We start from the raw sequence: 15,301 nt of genomic DNA, 5'->3' as shown, positions 1-15,301 counted from the left end.
GTATAAACTTGCAAGCAGATGGCATTTCCTCATGTGGGCAAAAATCTTAAGTACTAACATCACCAACATCTTTTGTAACAAACTGTTTTCAGATGGAGAAAGCAGGCCAAATGGTATGTGTTTTTCACTAAGACCACTGATGTTATTTTATTTCAATAAAATGGCACACACACGGTGACAAAAATATGCATTTCCTTGGATTCACAAGACAGATTTAAAGTTCCTTTACTGATTACAGAAATAACCTCAGAAAAAAGTAGGCCCCTTGAAAGAAGTGCATAAGGCAGGGACAAATAGTGTAGACTAACACTGTAGGTGACCATCAATAAAATGTTGATTCTACTATGTTCTTTACTGTCAATTATTACCGAATGTGTTATATCCTTTATTTTACAGTTATTGTGCGATTTTTCTTTTGAGAAATATATGAGTACATAGCATACAAAGTTTCAGCATGTTGATGCAATGAGACCATGGTTATCAATCCCTGCAACAGCTAACTTGTTCAAATACTCTGAGAATCAATAATAATGAGGATAGGTAGCAACTCACAGTAAAGATTACTGCTAAGCCGCAGACAGACATGTAGAAAAGACAATCACACTCTCACAATTAAATTTTCAGCCATACCTTTTGTCACAAAATGACAGCACACATACATTCATTCACACAATCGCTCAGACACAACTAATGCTCACACGACCGACATCTCCGGCTGCTGCATATACAGTTTCCGAGAGTCAGAACCACGCAAGCCACTTGTCATGCCTCTCTGCCTCTCATCAGCAGCTGCTAGGCTGGCAGCAAGAAGTGGTGGCAGCACTGACTGCATGCTGAGGGGAGTGGCAGGAAGGGGGGAAAGCAGTAGTAGTGTGGGTGTAGGGAAGTGGCAAACATACTTAGCTGCACCCAGCCAGCAATGATGCATGATATCTCCGAAAACAAATCATTTCATCTACTGAGACAAAAACGAGATTTTTGCCGTGTTTGTTTCAAATTTGCCCGATACTTCTCCAATTTCCCTGAAGCATGTGAAATACCCTTATTTTCAGAAACTATGGCAACCCTGATCAAGTAATTCAGCAAGGCCTGATAAGAGAACATTGCTCATTTTTAACACTTATTTAGAAAAGCCTTTCGAATGGAATTTTGTGTATTTCAATCTGAGCAAGCTGTCCAGATACATTGATTCTAACAACTAATTCAATTATAAGTTTTAATTACAGTTAATTAATTGTAACATTGATAAAGATGTACGAATAACTTTTGTAGTACTATTCCTAGACCAAATCAAATTTCAATTTTGTAATCCTTTGATCAAACAGAATAGTTTGATGTAGATCATAACATAATTTAATGTTTACTTTGGCGCTTTTCCTAGTGATTTGATTTTTTTGGACATTACCACCCCTTCCACCCTAGTTCAACCAAAACACTACGAACACAGTATGCAGATGAACAGAACTGGCAATTTGCGAGGGGTTCCATTTCATTTGGACGCACTGAATTATCTGTATTATCAACCATCAACAGAAAATTTACACGATATTCAATTTGAGTCACAAGACACTTCGTAATTCTGACATTGGGCTTACCTTCCACCATGGAAATTGCATCACAGCCACTACAATAAAAGCAGAAACCTTAGATAAAAGGACCTTTTTGGCAGTAGCACTTTGGTGAGCATTAGTTGTGATGAGACAGCCTTGACAGACACTTTAGCAGCTGACAGATGTGCATATGTTTTCAATATGGTGGTGCATGGTTTTCATCTGGCGTGAAGATGGGACAACAGTGCTGCAAGATGTTTACTGGATCGATCTTGTGTTTATGTACTTAGCAATAATAAACCAAGATTAGTTTTTATTAGTGATTTATAAACTTAAAAGATCACCTCAAACACACACATGAAGCTGCTGACCCACAACCTCGGACAATAAACTACTACAAAATAACTAAATGGAGTTGTGGATATGGAAATCTACATTATTAGTGGGGTCCAAATTAATGCCATTTAAAATGAATGTAAGTAAACTTCACGAGGCAGCACCACTGATCTACCCACAGAACAACAACAACAACAACCACCACCACCACCACCACCACCACCACCACCACCTTCCAGGACACTATTCTGGAGGCATACAACTGGCCTGTCTGACACTTCCTCAGTAGAGGAGCAGCTGTAATGTATCTCCCATTCCACAGGGACCCAACACTGCACCTCAAGATAACAAGTATGGTAGAATCAAATATAATGTGCTGTACTTACTTTTCTGTACTGTTTTGACTTTTAGAAGAACTAAAGGGTTAATGAAGAAGTGAGAGTTGACTACTGAAACTGTTTCTGTAAATATTTTAATAAATCACATTCATATTCCCTTACTCTGACAAATGAATAAATGAATGAATAAGACAGACTGCACACAGAATTTAGTTTTGTTCATAAATCATGGCAAGGTTTGTTTTTTCTCCTTTCCTTTTTACTTTTACTCTCAGGTCATTAAAAACATTTCATAACATTAAAGAGTAATGCATAAGGCTGGAGAACATTAATCCAATACATTTATTTATACCAATATATTTCAAAAAGTAGTACAATAATCTTGAAATGTGTTACTACGAGAAAGACGGGCTATTTATAAACAACGATCGATTTTTATACATACAGTGGTATGTAATATTCACATTTAGATACAGTAAATTAACTTTTTACACAATATAAAATATCAGACGTGATTTTGGCAAACCTTCTGGCTAATACTATATTTTCATCTCATCACAGCCTAGGAATTTGTTATGATTATGCTTTTATCACATTGTCTAGCATCTAAATTGAAACAAACACTGAGAAAGGTACAATATCATTTGGCAGCACAAAGCAACACAATGTGAATTGCTCTGAATCCAGTACCAAAGGATCAAATAATACTTATATTGGGGTTTGTGTTTACAGTTTTTTGTTTTGTTATTATATAAAACTGCCTTGATATCTACCAGTGTATTGTTTTATCTTTGCAAACACTTTTTTAATGTACACAGAGCAAAGTGATTCTTCCCACAAAAATAAACACATCTTAAAGTTGGTACCAACAATTCGTTGCACTAAGGACAAATACACTGTTAAAATGTCTATTTTCTTAAATACAGAAAGACATTCACTTCCCTGTTTTCTCCAAATTGTAAACAGCCTTTGTATAAAAACTTTTCAACATAAAATAGCTGAGGAACTGAAATGTAATCCCGAAAATATATAGAGCTCTCAACTTCTTTCTTTACAGATAGATTACTCATTTACAATAGTATCATTTGTGCATGTATTATTTTAAATATTTATAGTAATGAGACTTTATCACATTTATTTTACAAAAACTAAAACTTGAACTTCATAAAAAATTACTCAGGCATTTCATTTTCCTGAGATGGCTGTCCTTGTTTTTGGACCATACACGATCTGGCAACAGATTCAAACAACCTGTAAAACATTAGAGAACACAAAATAATCACACTGACTAGAGCTAAAACACAACATTTAATCTTAATAAACTGTACTTACTTTTCTATTTCTGGAGCACAATGGACAAATTCATGATTCCAGAACTTGTACGTCGGATTTTTTATAAGTTCTATAAATGTAATGAGGAGGCCCCACGGGTGTGGTCTATTTACAATCAGTCTTTCAAGAAGGACCCTTGAATTAATAAGAGCATATAATTACTTTTTAAACCCTTTATCTTACAACAATATAAACAAATTACAATATTATTTTACTGTACATCTCCAGGGTTGGGTCACATAAGTGACTATGTTTACATGATGATTACTGTGTTCCTTTAACCAGTATGTATTAGTACATATGTAAAAAACAATTATACCACCGTCTTTCAATGTAGTAATCCGAAGGAAACTTCACCCACTCTATGAATGTCTGACATACACGGAAATGTTGAACAGTACAGAAATGAAAGTAGAACCTTGGTACAAAATCATTACTGCTCTATGAGGATTAATTAAAAGAGAAGAAAACTGTTTATGTGAAGTAGTTGTTACAGGTAAACACTGAGTCTCCTCTTTACTGGAGCTGGTTCAGAAAAACCAATGACTTCATCTGTAACCACACACTTCGAAGCGCACTTTTGCATGGACGCGATTCTGAAGAAATCTGATTCTTCAACCATTGCAAAGAAAACATTTTGAGTTTCACAATAGCCAGTTACAATAAGATGTGGCTTTAGAACTGGAGGGCGAGAAACAAACTGCAGTCACAACTGCGCAATATATATATATATATATATATATATACACACACCCACTACTTAATGCCTGAAATGCAAAAGAAAATGCAAGAAGGTGAGAGTATGTTCAAGAAAGTTCATTTGTGAAACCTATGCTTACATGTTGTATCTTACTTCTTTGAGATTAAATAGATATCTACAAAATGGAGAATGAGTAAGGAATGTATGAAGGTTCCTATTGTTTCTCAGCATAATTCATAAATTACCTTATTTTATGTTTTGTAAACTAGCATGGATGGTAAGATTTGGTAAGCTTTCAAGTTGTAATAATCATGCCTCAAATGAGCCAGAAAAACTGGAATGTTAAGGAAATTGGTTTACTCTTGATACTTGGGGTAACTATAATGTTCTGAGTTCAGAGCATACGTGTAATGATTCTCACAAATACATTGGGATCATGTATGTACAGTAAAGACACCTTCAGCAGCATGAAAGATCAATATTACACTTTAAAAAATGGCACTATGAATGCTGCCACTGTTGCAAGCATCTCAGAAACCTCTTATTAAATATGAAGTTTTTTCTTATCTCTTTCAAATCAGGCTGCACTGCCTTTTTTCTCTTGTCTTGTTTCTGTTGTTAGTGATGGCAATAGTACAGTACCTACTGGCAAGTGTACGAAAGATCTCTGCTTTGATATTGGGGATCAAGATGGGCTACATACTGTGACAGGCTGCAACTTTTTTCAACACCTAATGATGGTAGAATAATAGATGCTGCTTTCTGTGGGATCAATTGGACACATCACATGGACAGTTGCAGGCACATCTCTCCAAATCTGGACAATTCTGGTTAAAGCTAAGCTGTTACTGCAACCTCTGTTACCCCACTGCAATCTTCCTCATGCTTTCCAAGACTTTTGAGGGGGTACTTGAATAGCCAGTTGTGTTTGGAGATATTTGTCAAGGCTGTGTGTGTTTTTTCTGTCTCTGGCTTTGTATGACTTTTACCCTTTTAGTCTGAAAATGTGATGCCTGAACATTATGTGCAGCAAACTGTCACTAACTCTCAATCATTAAATATGGCTTCCACTTAATTCAGGACAATGTTTCAGTCTTACTCAGCTGAACAACACCTGAATTAGTAACTTCCAGTTACTGACTCCCCTCCCCTCTTTCTCATGTAAGTGTATCCATCTATGAAACTGTCCCTTGAATGGAAGAGGTTGCCACTGAATGGTGAAGGCAAATGTCAATGGCCAAAGATGATCACATTCCACAAATCAAGATCTAACTAATTGTTATGAGGGACTCAACAAACTTATCACTGAAGCAGTTTGATGTAGAAACTACAGCACTTTATGTCCATTACTTTCACCTGAAAAATTACTTAGTGCCAAGTGATAGCTGTTTTGAATGAACTGATTACCATCTACAAGAGTATTACATCTTGATAAAGGGATGGCTACTAGGACAGTTTGTGAGGAAAGTTGAAATCCCTTGACAGACATCCATGGTATCTTACAACTTGCAGCTTAGCTTTCAATATTTGTTCAGGAAACACTGTGTTCTATTTTGGCTAATAGGAGGAGGACTACATTAGCTCTGTATTTGGTAACATATGTGAAATAATGAAAAATCTAGGATGGAATGTGACAGTTCTATGAAAGTTGCAACCCACTATATAGCAGAGATGCCGAGTTGCAGATAGGCATTAAAAAAAAAAAAATAATAATAATAATAATAATAATAATAATAAAGCCTGTTACAAAATAAGCTTTTGATCAACAAGGCCTTTGTCAAAAATAGACGATTTGCATTCGTGCGCATGCGTGTGTACAGTGCAGGACAATATATAACTGCCACTTTTCACTCCCCTAAAGCTCATTAAAGCATATCTGCTTCCTTTAACAGGACTCGCAATAATACGTTGTTTCACAAGGACTCCATTTACAGAAATTTCAAACAGTTTGAATCATTTATTAGGAAAAAAAATCACAAAAAAGCTTCATTACTAAAATAATATTATTATCTGAATGTAGGAAATCATTAAAGAATCTATGCAGTTGCTGTGTCTGATTAAGGTAGTGGTAACTGTAAATTATGATGCCATCCATTATGTAATCAATATTTTAAAGAGTACAACCAGTCAGCTGCATTACAAACAAATTGTATATATACAGCCGTAAGTTGCAGCTATAAGTAAAATTTATACATACTGCTGGCCATTAAAATTTCAATACCATGAAGATTACACACAACAAATGTTAAGTTGGCAGGAAGTTTACTGCGTACATGGTTATGCAAATGATTGGCACTTCAGTGCAAATGTACAAAGTATGGATGCTCAATGCTATTTACATTCTGTATACAAGGAAAGGTCATTCAGCAGGTTTCTGATTTCCAAATCACATCACAGTGTTATTTGTTTTTGAGAAGATCATTCTGTCTCGTGTAAGGAGGAATATCTAACAGCAGGTGTCAGGTTTTGACAGGAGGAGGATTGTGACCTATCAAGACTGCAGTTCATTGTTTCATGGTGCTTGTGTTGGTCAGGATCCAACAACTATCATGCATACATGGAACTGATAGGTTGAGGAGGTCCTAGTCAACACCGTATGGGATCTCAGTGGCTTCAGGCAAAAATCAAACAATGGAAAATCCAGGATGGAATGTAACAATATTATGAAAGGGAAAAGTTGCCACTCACTCACCATGTGGCAGAGATGCAGAGTCCCTCTGCCCCAGCCTCATCATTTCCCCCACCAAGTCACCACCCCATCTTGCACTGGTGCTACTGCTCCCAGTGTGACTTCAGTTCCCAGAGATTGCAATCATGTGTGTGTGAGTTCCATTTGTGTGAGCGTGCGTGCCTGTTATCTATATTTTGACAAAGGCCTTACTGACCGAAAGCTTTATTTGTGACACCCCTTTTGTTGTGCCTATCTGCGACTGCTATATGGTGAGCGGCAACTTTCCTTTTCATAATATTATGTCAGTGGCTCCACGAGACTAGTGCCCGAGAGGACAGACACTGTTCAATTTGCTCTGCAGGATATGGCCATGTCCCATATAATGAATAAGGAAATGGGCTCATTTGCATCAAGACAAGACAACTATCCACACGATCTAACAATGTGACGATGTCTGGAGCACCACGGATGCTCAGAAAGGTGACCTCTGTTGTGACTTCCTATGATTAAGCACAGCAGAATGGTGTCACTGGTGCACCAAATGGCAACAAAGGACACAGAATACCATCATACTACATTTTCAGTAGCAGATACTATTGTGTACACAACATGATCACCCCTTCTCATAACTGGTTACTTGGTTACCAGTGGTTGCATCTCTGACATCCTATCTTCAAGGTCTATGTGACATTTCTATGTGACATTACTTTCCAAAAAGATAACACAATAACACATTTCGCCCATGTTGTCCCGTACTATCTTGATACAGAGGCAAAGGGTGTTAGGCAATTGTTCTAACCAGTATGTTCTCTTAATCTCTCACCCACTGAAAATTTCTCACTCTGGGTAGCGAAGAGACTTTCACATTGTCACTCTCCAACCACTGTGACAAATAAATTCTTTGTAAGTGTTGAAGCACCAGGGAATGACATACCCTTATCCGTCATCAAACTCAGTTCAACTATGCCCTGCCAGGTTGTTGCTTCTAGAGGTGGCCGTTCTGTGTACTAATTTTGCACTCTGTATACCCCTCACATCATCTACAAATTTAATAATGTGTTCTTCCTACTACACCACTTACTAAAGTTTTGTTACTGCTATCCTTCCCGGTGTTGCGATTTTGGTGGCTAACAGTGTATTATATACAAAAATAGAAACTACAGTTACTATCAAGTTCTACTTAACATAGTTACTATCAAGTTCTACTCAACACATTTACACACTGCTGCTATTAGTTTTGCATATATCCACCGATTATGGCTACGTATTATCCTACATACATACGACGTACTGCCCAAACCTTTAGAGAATTTGAATACAGCACCCAAACAATCAGCATTGTAAACTTATTGTATTTGCGTTTTTTAACTGCCAGTCAGACACATGATGCCACTATGAGTGCATCAGTGTGAACATTTAATTTTTTTTACTCCAGGTTCTTCAGCATCTTTCAATTTAAAAATGGCCAACTTGAAGGACCAAAGTATCACTATTAACTTTTGTTTAAGATCCACAAAACTGCCGTTGAAATATGCTAAGGCTAGCTTTTGGTGAGCAAGCTCTGGGCCAAGCAAGAACATTTGAGCAGTTTAAGTGATTTAAAGATGGCCGGGAGTCTATGGAGGATGGCAAACTATTGGGCCAACCGTCATCATGCACAACTCTGGAGATTGCGGAAGTATGAGAAAGTGACCCACAAGAACAGAAGGCAGACAATCCACGAGGTTCGCAAAATTGTTGGAATTCATACCGGATATGTCAAATTTGTTCCTTATCTTTCTGAATGCTAACTAATGAGACTATTGGTTTCAGGTGGGCAATGAAAGCCAAACAACAGTTCGAGCTGATCCAAATTTTTTGTGCAGGGTACTAACTGCTGATGAAAAATAGGTCTATGGTTATGAGCCCACAACAAAACGACCTTAAAAGTATGACAACACCATCTCCTCACACTTCAAACAATGCGACAAAGTTTACAGCAACATCAAATCAATCCTAATGATTTTCTTTGACATTCGACAAATTGTCCACAAGGAATTTTTTTTATATGCTTTGAGGAGATTGAGGGAAGATCTTTGACGCCTGAGAGATGAGAGAATAAATACTATCTGCTGCATTATGACAACTGTATGAGAGAGCAGCATTTTCACTCCAAAGGAGACATTTGTGCAATATCTCAACTAATTCTGAATACAATTCAGCCAGTAGCCATATAGAACACTGCTTCCAACAATAGGAAAATAGCTGGAAGTATTGCACAAAAGCATAAGGGGACTACTTTGTAGGTAATGGCAAAGAGCTCGAAGGTCAATTTTCTGATTTTTATAGAGATATTCTCAGAAATTTAAGGCAGAAAAACATTTTTTAAAAAATAAAAATCAATTCAAGCACATGTTATGACCCAGTGAAGCAAACAATCTGGTAAAATTTACATTTATCTGTATACTACAATTAACTTACCTTGTAATTTGTTCCTGGATAGCTTCTGTATTGGCCTCAGCAAAAAGGTACAATAATGTACAGCTGAAGTAGTGTGTCTGGCTGTTTGGATATCTCAACTGGTTGGCAATAGCATTCAGAAAAAGGTACCGCCCTAAATTTACGAAACAGAAATTGTAAAAGAAATGAAGGGTAAAACAGCTTAGGCAAAACACAAACTCAAATTATCTGGAACAAATAGATTAACAGCAGCTCCTTTCGAAACAAGTACTGCCAACAATGCATAACATTGCACCATATACATGAAAAGATGACACACTGCTATTGCTACAAATAGTTAAGGTAACAGCCTTTGCATGTCTAGAGTTTATGAATTCACTGAATTGACAAATCGAATTTTATATGGTGTATTTGCCATTCAGCAACTTCTAAGCTGCCATGAAAACAATATCTCTCACACATACTTATATTTCTTTTACTTCACAAGATGTATAAGGGAAAAACATTAGTTACTTCATTTTGCATAATCATATTTTGTTATAAATATAAACAGTGGAAGGAGTATATAGAGGGTCTATACAACGGCGATGTACTTGAGGGCAATGTTATAGAAATGGAAGAGGATGTGGATGAAGATGAAATGGGAGATATGATACTGCGTGACGAGTTTGATAGAGCACTGAAAGACCTAAGTCGAAACAAGGCCCCGGGAGTAGACAACATTCCATTAGAACTACTGATAGCCTTAGGAGAGCCAGTCCTGACAAAACTCGACCATCTGGTGAGCAAAACGTATGAGACAGGTGAAATACCCTCAGAATTCAAGAAGAATATACTAATTCCTATTCCAAAGAAAGCAGGCATTGACAGATGTGAAAATTACCGAACTATCAGTTTAATAAGTCACAGCTGCAAAATACTAACGCGAATTCTTTACAGACGAATGGAAAAACTGGTAGAAGCCGACCTCGGGGAAGATCAGTTTGGATTCCGTAGAAATATGGGAACATGTGAGGCAATACTGACCCTACGACTTATTTTAGAAGCTAGATTAAGAAAAGGCAAACCTAGCATTTGTAGACTTGGAGAAAGTTTTGACAATGTTGACTGGAATACTCTCTTTCAAATTCTGAAGGTGGCAGTTGTAAAATACAGGGAGCGAAAGGCTATTTACAATTTGTACAGAAACCAGATGGCAGTTATAAGAGTCGAGGAGTATGAAAGGGAAGCAGTGGTTGGGAAGGGAGTGAGACAGAGTTGTAGCCTATCCCCGATGTTGTTCAATCTGTATATTGAGCAAGCAGTGAAAGAAACAGAAGAAAAATTCGGAGTAGGTATTAAAATCCATGGAGAAGAAATAAAAACTTTGAGGTTCGCCAATGACATTGTAATTCTGTCAGAGACAGCAAAGGACTTGGAAGAGCAGTTGAGCGGAGTGGACAGTGTCTTGAAAGGAGGATATAAGATGAACATCAACAAAAGCAAAACGAGGATCATGGAATGTAGTCGAATTAAGTCAGGTGATGCTGAGGGAATTAGATTAGGAAATGAGACACCTAAAATAGTAAAGGAGTTTTGCTATTTGGGGAGCAAAATAACTGATGATGGTCGAAATGGAGAGGATATAAAATGTAGACTGGCAATGGCAAGGAAAGCGTTTCTGAAGAAGAGAAATTTGTTAACATCAAGTATTGATTTAAGTGTCAGGAAGTCGTTTCTGAAAGTATTTGTATGGAGTGTAGCCATGTATGGAAGTGAAACATGGACGATAACTAGTTTGGACAAGAAGAGAATAGAAGCTTTCGAAATGTGGTGCTACAGAAGAATGCTGAAGATTAGATGGATAGATCACATAACTAATGAGGAGATATTGAATAGAATTGGAGAGATGTTCTGAGGCATCAAGGGATCACCAATTTAGTATTGGAGGGCAGAGTGGAGGGTAAAAATCGTAGAGGGAGACCAAGAGATGAATACACTAAGCAGATTCAGAAGGATGTAGGCTGCAGTACGTACTGGGAGATGAAGAAGCTTGCACAGGATAGAGTAGCATGGAGAGCTGCATCAAACCAGTCTCAGGACTGAAGACCACAACAACAACAACAACAACAACGACAACAACATAAACAGTACTAATCAATAATCTATTGAGCTCTTTCACTGAACTGAATGACTCATCCACTATCAAGTATGCTCCGATACTGATCTGCTTAGCAAAAAAGTATAGACTGTGGTTTCAACAAAGATGGCTGTAGTAACGTCTTTAATTAGAGGCCGTCATTGTCATGTGCCTAGCTGAATAAAATACTTTCAGCAGCACAAACACAAAACTTCACTGTTAAGTTGGTGAAGGCATCATACCTAAACATCAATACAATGTTGCTGTAACAGTCAATATTACACTAAAACTACTAAGTATCTCACATTACATTCCTAATGACGACTACCTAAACTGACAAGGCATTTCACTTGGACTCACTTAAATCGTTTCTCTACTGTAGTAAGTGAAAGTAGGAACCAAAAATCTTATTTCTTTAAAGAGAGTGTCAGGAAATATTAAATTCCACATGTGTACACTTACATGACTGTAGAAGGATATTTACAGACATCACACAATTACTTTTCTCTCTTCCAAGACTGACACTCAATGCTCTACAGTATAATCAATGGTATTTCTATTTAGACATAAATTGCACATGGACCCTGCTGGGGAAACTACCTACACTTAAGACAATGGGCGCATTGTGCAACATTTCTTCAAAACTCTACAGTGATAAATGATTGCAGCTGGAAGACTAAGATTTGAATACACCAGATTGAAGATTAAACTGTTCACATGATTAAAACTGATTAAGAATGGATACAGTTCAACTGCAGATGTAAGAGAGAGAGAGAGAGAGAGAGAGAGAGAGAGAGAGAGAGAGAGAGAGAGAGAGAGTGTGTGTGTGTGGGTGTGTGTGTCTCAAACCATTACTAGAAAATGGTAAGTGTTGGAACAAATCCAAGGAATGACAGGGTAACAATTTACGAGACACTCAAACTGCTGCATGTGTAAGACTGAGTCTGAAGAAAAAGCTCCTGAAATTGTGAATCTGAAATACTGTATAACATGGAAGTGACATATGGATGATAAAAAATTTTAGACAAGAGGATACGAGATTACAATCTATTTCATTTTTTTTATCATTTCACTGCACTGGTTTTAATATGGTTCACATTTTTTACTTGACAGGATAGAAAATAGGGTGTTGCAAAAAGACAGCACTAACTTTTACTGTGGATGGTAGGATGGAAACTTTTTTTATTATTAACAGAAATGAAAAAGGTAAATGTTGCAACCAGTCAATATCTGACACGCAGGACACTGAAAAACTTAACGGTATAGGGATTGTCAGCATTCGAACTACTGTTTCTTTAAATTAGAGGGAAACAAAACCATCTTTCACACACACAACTGCACAGATACCTAAATGCATCCACACAATGTGACATCATAATGGGCACCAATAATTAAATGAATGTCATGATGTCCAGTTTAGGTGATATAATAAAATGAAACACACTCGTGCTCATGAATTAAGAATAATGCTGATACATGGTGAAACAACGCTCTGGTGGGCAGTTTGCAAGTTTAAATCACCTCGGGGTATGACCATGTGGTGCAACTGACCTGCGGTCGTCGCACGGTGGTGCTGGCAGCAGTCCACATACGCAGAGGTACAGCGAGAGCAGCAAGTAAGAGTGCAGACATTTTCAGACTTGCTAATGGTGACTGTGTGTTGAAAATGGCTCAAAGAACACATATTGATGGCGCTATGAGGAGTAGAATACTAGGGTGACTGGAGGCTGGTCAAACACAGCAGGTCATAGCACGGGCCCTCAGTGTGATCTCAAGATTATGACAACAATTCCAGCAGACAGGAAACATGTCCAGGCACTGCAGTATGGAATGTTCACAGTGTACGACACCACAAGAAGATCGCTATCTCACCATCAGTGCCCACCGACAGCGAGGGAGTACTGCAGGTGGCCTTGCCAGGGACCTTACCGCAGCCACTGGAACAGCTGTCTCCAGACATAGTCTACAGATGACTGAGCAAACATGGTTTAGTCGCCTCGAGACCTGCATGGTGAATTCCACTGACCCCTAGTCACAAGAGAGTCTATAAAGCCTGGTGTCAAGAACACAGTACATGGTCATTGGAACAATCATCCCAGGTTATGTTCACGGACGAGTCCGGTGTAGCCTGAACAGTGATTCTCACTGGGTTTTCACCTGGCGTGAACCAGGAACCAGATACCAACCCCTTAATGTCCTTGAAAGGGACCTGTATGGAGGTTGTGGTTTGATGGTGTGCGGTGGGATTACGATTGGTGCACGTACACCCTTGCAGGTCTTTGACAGAGGAATTGTAATGGGTCAGGTGTATTGGGACGTCATTTTGCACCAGTATGTCCGCCTTTTCAGGGGTGCAGTGGGTCCCACCTTGCTCCTGATAAGATGATAACGCACGGCCCCACCGAGCTGCCATCGTGGAGGAGTACCTTGAAACAGAAGATATCAGGCGAATGGAGCGGCCTGCCTGTTCTCCAGACCTAGACCCCATCGAGCACGTCTGGAATGCTTTCGGTCGACGTATCGCTGCACGTCTTCAAAATGCCTAGGACACTTCAGGAGCTCCGACAGGCACTGGTGCAATAACGGGAGGCTATACCCCAGCAGCTGCTCAACCACCTGATCCAGGGTATTCCAACCCGTTGTACGGCCTGTGTATGTGTGCATGGTGATCATATCCTGGCGGCGTACATGCGCAGGAAACAGTGGTGTTTTGTAGCACATGTGTTTGGGGGCGGTTTTCTCAACTTATCACCAATACCATGGACTTACAGATCTGTGTCATGTGTGTTCCCTATGTGCCTATGCTATTAGTGCCAATTTTGTGTAGTGCCACGTTGTGTGGCACCACATTCTGCAACTATCCTTAATTTATGATCATGAGTGTATATGACTTCTTATAAACAGGATCATCATCTCCACTATAAGACTGTTCTAAAAGAAATTATGTTCATCAAATAAACAAAAGCAAATGGTATTTACCCTCAGTATCAAGATCAACAGCCAAATTCTGAAATATGTCCATGTGTGATGAATGGGCAATTGTAGACATATTTGGTGTAAGCCCCTTGTTGCGAATGTATGCAATGGCTTGCGTTCCCACATATAACACCAAAGCATTCATCAAGGGTATGTTGTACCGCATTCCAGGTTCATTGGATACCTGCAAGTTGCTTCTTAGCTCTGAAAGAAATGTTACTGGTGCTCTAGCTTTGAGATATGAATCCAAATCCTGGAACAAAGACAATATGTACAGATTAATGTTGTTTAATGAGCCACTACAGTAAACAAAGAACATTAGACAATAAGTGATGCTACAAAAGTTTGGCTTACTTTCTTGAAACTCATTGGCTGAATCATGGAAGCAAAATTTGTTATTACTCTTGGAGCATGAATAATTTCTGGTAACATATCCACTTTCAGATTTGGTGTGAATGGATCTGGCAGTCTCATATTTCTTGGAAATGCAGACAATATTAAATTTCTCATCTGAAAAGGTATAAAACAATTTATATTTATCATTTCACAACTACTAAAATAAATAATAAGTAGTTGCTGTGAGATGTTATACCTGTATGCAATTTGGCGGTATTACGTCACAAAATCCATAATGATAATCACATAAAAATTCTGGGAAGTCGTGAAGGAGCACTAGTAACACTCTCAGTGTTCCTTTGTACAGCAGTGTTACTGGCTTCGCTAGTTCTGCATTACGGAGGAAGGGTGCCAAAAACTTAAACAGATCTATGAGAAGCTGGGCGTACATTCCCCATCCCTAAAAAATGGAAACAAATACCGAAAAACACCATCACTATCATT

At 38.3% G+C, this 15,301-nt stretch overlaps 1 protein-coding gene across 7 annotated transcripts in view; it reads right to left on the bottom strand.

The window, feature by feature from the left end:
• Nucleotides 1-2,404: 2,404 nt before the first annotated feature.
• Nucleotides 2,405-15,301, bottom strand: part of LOC126260864 (CCR4-NOT transcription complex subunit 1) — a 143,320-nt gene continuing 130,423 nt past the window's right edge. For 5 of the 7 annotated variants that reach the window (XM_049958284.1, XM_049958282.1, XM_049958283.1 and 2 more), the window contains exons 37-42: nt 15,054-15,257; nt 14,816-14,971; nt 14,465-14,714; nt 9,388-9,520; nt 3,557-3,691; nt 2,407-3,475 (exon numbers count right to left, since the gene is read on the bottom strand). In XM_049958284.1, coding sequence (XP_049814241.1) covers nt 3,397-3,475; nt 3,557-3,691; nt 9,388-9,520; nt 14,465-14,714; nt 14,816-14,971; nt 15,054-15,257 — 957 coding nt within the window. In that variant the 3' untranslated portion in view covers nt 2,407-3,396. Of the gene's footprint in view, nt 3,476-3,556; nt 3,692-9,387; nt 9,521-14,464; nt 14,715-14,815; nt 14,972-15,053; nt 15,258-15,301 lie in introns of all 7 variants that reach the window. The other 2 variants (XM_049958285.1, XM_049958280.1) reach the window with 2 other exon arrangements.

This window comes from Schistocerca nitens, chromosome 5 (assembly GCF_023898315.1).
Source record: "Schistocerca nitens isolate TAMUIC-IGC-003100 chromosome 5, iqSchNite1.1, whole genome shotgun sequence".
NCBI lineage: Eukaryota > Metazoa > Arthropoda > Insecta > Orthoptera > Acrididae > Schistocerca > Schistocerca nitens.
This window is presented reverse-complemented; position numbering and strand designations above follow the sequence as displayed.